The sequence below is a fragment of the Argentina silus genome, assembly GCF_951799395.1.
Source record: "Argentina silus genome assembly, chromosome: 15".
In the NCBI taxonomy this organism is placed as follows: domain Eukaryota; kingdom Metazoa; phylum Chordata; class Actinopteri; order Argentiniformes; family Argentinidae; genus Argentina; species Argentina silus.
The window spans coordinates 1769468-1775467 of record NC_139669.1 but is presented as its reverse complement, the minus strand read 5'-3'; the positions used below and the strand labels follow the sequence as shown (position 1 = coordinate 1775467).

General features: G+C 44.7%; 1 protein-coding gene across 1 annotated transcript in view; it reads left to right on the top strand.

The window, feature by feature from the left end:
- tmtops3a (teleost multiple tissue opsin 3a) overlaps positions 1-3981 on the top strand; it is a gene marked incomplete at both ends in the record, with an annotated part of 7729 nt that extends 3748 nt beyond the window's left edge. The window contains 3 exons of the mRNA XM_083686858.1: positions 1-194; positions 2974-3207; positions 3727-3981. The exon at positions 1-194 is cut by the window's left edge and continues 135 nt beyond it. Of these exons, the coding sequence (XP_083542984.1) occupies positions 1-194; positions 2974-3207; positions 3727-3981 (683 nt within the window). The remainder of the gene's footprint in view (positions 195-2973; positions 3208-3726) is intronic.
- Between the last annotated feature and the right edge of the window lie 2019 nt (positions 3982-6000).

Below are 6000 nucleotides of genomic sequence, written 5' to 3'. Positions count from 1 at the left end.
CCTGGACCCTGCCGCCCTTCCTGGGTTGGAGCAGCTACGGCCTGGAGGGCCCCGGAACCTCCTGCTCCGTCCAGTGGCACCAGCGGTCGGCCACCAGCGTCTCCTACGTGGTCTGCCTCTTCATCTTCTGCCTGCTGCTGCCCCTAATTCTCATGGTCTACTGCTACAGCAGGATCCTGGTGGCCATCAGGGGGGTGAGTGAGCAGGGCCGAGGCTGGGTCCTCTACACTGGCAGTGGGCTGCATGTTGGAACATTAGTGATAATGATTCATCTCATGTCAGGAGATGATGAATAGTCAATGTGCTGCTGTGTTGAGACAGGTGCCCCTTGAACAATGAGATCACACAAGTGGACATAGGATGCATTCAAACATACAGTATGAAGTGTTCTGTCCTGGGGAGAGAACAGACGTAGTGCGTACTATAATGGAGTGTGTATTCTAGTGTTAATGAAGTGTGTACTCAGCAGCTGTGCCCATGGTAACACCGCTGTTACCCTGTTGTGTACTTTAATCATGGTTCTCCAAACAGTGTGTACCTTACATTTACATTTACATTTACATTGATGGCATTTAGCAGACGCCTTTATCCAAAGCGTCTTACAACAAATACATTTGTTTAAGTAAGTGAATCATCTATCCAACAGTCGTCATAAGACAAAGTAATCAGTGAATGTGCACGCTTCAGACCGTGTCTTAAGTGCTGTGGTATTTATTTCCACATATTCATTGATTTGATTAGATTTTTTACAGATTGAGCCGTGACTGTTTTAGCCGTGACCAACGACAGAACTATCTCAGATACCAACACAATGTCAGAGATGGAGACATACTTAGTCTCTGCTATTCACTGACATATTCAGTGTACAGTGCCTTTATTCATGATCCTGAGCTTGTATGAGTCTGGATCATTATCCACCTTCTGATGCAGCCAATACACCCTTTTGTGACCAATGTTTCTATTATCCCATTGAAAATAGGTGTGAATCAGGGGAGGCTGGTGGGGGTAGGAATCAGAGGACGGGCTCAATGTAAATGCATGGAATGGAATTGGGAATGGTATCAAACCATCATACCATCATACCATTCCTTATTCCATTCCATGCATTACAATGAGCTCATCTTCCAATTCCTACCTCCACCAGCCTCCCCTGGTGTGAATGGAATAATGTAGAGGACTGTCTGAATGCATCTGGCTAGCTGGACGAAGAATAAAATGACATTATTGCTGAAGGATTGTATTCATTAAAGACCTCCCCAACAAGAATACAAAAAGGCGTAATTGAGCAAATTGAAAACAAACGTACAGAGACACACACACACAGTATACAATTTCCTTCAAATATAATTGGTCATGGCATTGAATTGGCTATGCTAATTTGGTAAGAAATTGTGTAGCAATTCCTGTCAAGAGCAGCAGTAGACAGCGGCTGTGATTGAAGGAAGATAGTCAGGGTCCAATTTGTATTTAGTCCAGTGTTTTCATGGCTATAGAAGGAACACCAGACCTTTCCTCGGAGTCTCTATTCACCCAATCTCCTATCTCCCGCTATTGATTTATTTTCAAAGTACAGGCTACATTCAAGAGGTCAATGCCCCCTCTCAGGTTTTTGTGCGTCATCCGTGCCTTAGGGCAAATCTGGGAGCTTACACAAGCAGTATGTAATTAATGGGTTCCTATTGTGCCACTGCCACCATTCCATGAATGAATTACCCTCAAGGTACAGTATTTTTAGATGGTGGAAGAAGCGGCCTCATTACCATAGGTACAAGTTATGTAAGTGACAACGTTTTCCCCAGGTTTAACCTTGTTCAGCTGAGGGGTCGGCTCAGTCGACCTGATTACTGGCAAATACCAGTTCAGTCATCCTCAACAGCCCCCTCAACAGCCCCCTCAACAGCCCCCTCAACAGCCCCCACCCCCCCAGGCTTTTCTTTGAAACGGAGCCCCAGCCTATGGAGCCTGATGAACAGCGTTTGAAAGATGACTTACAGCACGTCAGAGAGAGAATGACATTCATCGATGTTTTTGCCCCGCTGCACATCGTCATTCCAGTCACAGCGTTGTCTTGGAAGACTCTCTCGTGGTCCGACACAAAACTACGAGGTTTGTTATTCCATAACTGTGTCTCATGGAATAAACAGAACTATTCTTACTGCTGAATCCTCAACTGCTATTTTAACAGCAGGATCAATTCCCAGGCGACAAAAAAACAACCTTTTTATCAATTTCCTGAAGCACTACTGTATGTGAAGAGCTTTCCATGTTACACTAAGGAGCGCTGTAGGAGATCTTTTCTGCCTGCCGCAATAAGACTACAACTCCTCCTCCGGCTGGCTCGATCGGGGTGATCAGAGTCAGGCTGGGGGATGTTAAATCACACTGAACTGTTCTTACTGTATATAGTGTTTCAGATGTCTATTTTATTTTATTATTCTATTGTCACTTTATTTTGTTGTTGTTGTTTGTGATGTGAGCTGCTGTAACGCATTCATTTCTCCTCTGGGATCAATAAAGTACCTATCTATCTATCTATCTATCTATCTATCTATCTATCTATCTATCTATCTATCTATCTATCTATCTATCTACCTATCTATCTATCTATCTATCTATCTATCTATCTATCTATCTATCTATGTATGTATGTATGTATGTATGTATGTATGTATGTATCTATCTATCTATCTATCTATCTACAAGCACGATATGACTTAGTGGAAAGTGCTGTATAAATGCTATCCAATCTCATTAATAATTAATCATTAATCATTAGTAATGACACAGTAATGAAACAGTTACAGTCCTCTCCTCTCCTCTCCTTTCCTCTCCTCTCCTCTCCTCTCCTCTCCTCTCCTCTCCTCTCCTCTCCTCTCCTCTCCTCTCCTCTCCTCTCCTCTCCTCTCCTCTCTGCTCTCCCCTCTCCTCTGCTCTGTCCTCTCTTCTCCTCTCCTCTCTCCAATTCTCCACCAGGTGGCTAAGATCAACCTGCTGTCAGCCCAGAGACGAGAGCAGCACATCCTGCTGATGGTCCTCTCCATGGTGTCCTGCTACCTGCTGTGCTGGATGCCCTACGGCGTCATAGCCCTGCTGGCCACCTTCGGCAGGACCGGTCAGGTCACCCCTGTGGCTAGCGTGGTACCCTCCGTCCTGGCCAAGAGCAGCACCGTCATCAACCCTGTCATCTATGTACTCTTCAACAACCAGGTGAGACTGGACATTAGCTCGACTGGCTAATTGTGTCTATTTGATGTGACCTAGCCGAGGTGCTTGTGACAGCCCATCTGTGCCTGTCAGAGGGGGTTAGAGACAGGTTCGGGGGGGAGTGACACTGCTAATTTCCCCAGGAGAACCACAATCTAGAGTAATCTGTAATTACTCTGTTCCTATCAGCGGCCTCTTCAACACCGCCTCCCAGATGCTCCCTATAACCCATAATAACACACCGGCTGATGTACTTTCTGTTTTTCTGATTGCAACAAAAGCTCAGGCTGGCAAAGTTAGTGTATTCTACCCACTGCAGCTGCACTGTACTTGAGATTGTAGTGGTCTCGAGTGTCTCAGGTTTTGAGAGTAATAGAGAACATTCTAATAGAGAACCTGATTGTCTGGTTTCTCAGTGGATCTTTATTTCGATGTGGTTGTTGTGCTTATATATGAGTGAAATTGCCTTTGAGTGTGTGTGAGACAGATAGATACCCATGGTGGCTTCTCTGTCTGTGTCAGTTTTACAGATGCTTTGTGGCCTTTGTAAAGTGTCAAGATGAGCCCCAGTCCACCTACAGCTTTACCACCCAACAGAGCAGCAGGGAGGTGAACCCCACCCACGGGACGCTCCTCTCACGCCCTCCTGTAGCTCACAAACCTCCCTCACTGGCTTCCCCAGACTCGGACAGCCTCAGGACCCCAGCTAACACCCCCCACCGTGACCTGCAGAGGGAGCACCGCGCCATGTCCCTGGTGGTCCACTACAACCCCTAGGAGCCCCCTCACTGAGGTGGGCAAAGCTCTCAGTAAAGATGACTGTCTGCATTTCTCTACTTCACCAACCAGAATCCAGACATCACAGGGTCCCAGTCCAGGGTCCCTGTCCAGCTTCAAGCTCCAGCCAATGACTATTACTGCGATATGTCAGCATTAACCCTTTAATGTCAGACTCAGCCCATCCTGACCATTAGCAGTTGGATCATATCATATAATGTACAGCGATACCTGAATGTTCTGTTAGTGCCATGATGTTTCTGCTTCTGTTTTGATATCTCAGCAACAGTGTCTTGCCTGTATGTGTATCTCAGTTGACCAGAGTGTGAGGAGGTTGATGAAGCTAACAGTATCCAGTATCCAGAGAGTGCTCTTTCTTGACTTCCTTGCCTTGAATCACAGCGCTCTGTGTTCAGTTGTGAAGCTGTGCCAGTAGTAGGCTAGCTATCCACCCTGGAGTCTAGAGTAGATTTTGAATTAATTCATTTCAGCTTTAATCCCCGCACAGCTCTGCACAGCTTCAACCTAACCTTGGTTTCAACCCAGAGCTTTGCCTTTAAGTTAGATTCAGTATTATTATTGTGTCTTCAACCTCAGTCATAACCAAACCATAGCTTTACTGTAAATCAGACTCCACTGTTCTGGTTCTGAAGAATGGTGTACTGTCAGAGAGATTCATATTTATGCCACTAGGGGAAGCCCTGAGCCACGCTGTGACACAGCATTCAAATCAACATGTTTCTTTGCTCTCCTCTGCCGTCGTATTTATTGCCTTAGTAAGTGATTTGGATGAAATGAATATTAGAGCTTGCAAGTATGCATGTAAAAACATATGCTGAAAGTGTTCGTCACAGTAGCAGTAGCATAATAGCATATTACTGTAAAAGCAAATGGCCTTGAGAGGCTTTAACAATTCAACCTTTCCTTTACATGGCAAATAGGTAACAATGTTTTAGGTGTTGTTTGTTGAAGGCAGGCTGTTGTTTTTAAACCAACTACAAGGCTGCATTCAATGAGTGTCTGAACACTCACAATATTGTCCTGTTGCTGAACCTTCTCGGTTCAGCGTTGTGCATAAGAAAAAATAAAAAATTCAGACAAAAAAACACAAATCCAATACGAATGAACATGCAAATGAAATCTGTTCACATGCAACTGAAACTGTGTGACGAAGTAAAATTAACCAAGAAGACAACTTTCCATTTCTTGAGAAAACCCAACTTGCCCATAATCTACCCTTTCTCTGGGTTCCACATTGTGATTTCTCTGCTTTGTGCAACTCCTACACAGTTTGTGTGTGTGTGTGTGTGTGTGTGTGTGTGTGTGTGTGTGTGCGCGCAATGCGGCTGTGCATGTGCGTAGGACTTTGTGTGTAGGACTTTGTGTGTAGGACTTGTAGGAGTGTGTGTGTGTGTGTACTTTACACACTGCATGCTGAGAGAGACACATGTCTTTTGTATTCAAAGGATTGAATTTAGCAAACAGAGTGTTCACTACACAGAGTACCTTATACGTCTGGTTTGACTGTTTTGACTGTTTTAACCTTAGTTCCATGACATTGGATTGGTATGACCCGTTTGACAATGAGAGAAGAGAAACTGAAGGCTGAGGGTGTTTCAAGTACCTCTCACCATGGTGCCACGAGTACAAGAAAACACACCGAAGTAATTCCCACCCAGAAACAGCATCTAACCATTCTCACTGAGGAAAACAAATGCTGCTGAAAGAGACATCATTTCTGTTCAAATTGAATTCCACAGGTGCTCACTCAGTGCCAGTGGGTTAATAATAAAAAATTCCATTTCAACCGGCTTATTAATTCAATTACTCCATTATTGGCCTTTCCTGCCAACTGTGACTCAGAGGCGGCTCCATGCAGTCACAGGCAGGTATTTGCATTGTTATTTGCATTAAATTATCCGTGCATTAAAGTGTATTGCGTCACGAATAGAGGACAATCATGCCTAATCTACAGCCCAAGCAGTCGAGCACTCATGAGGATGGAAACCCGAGCTCCTA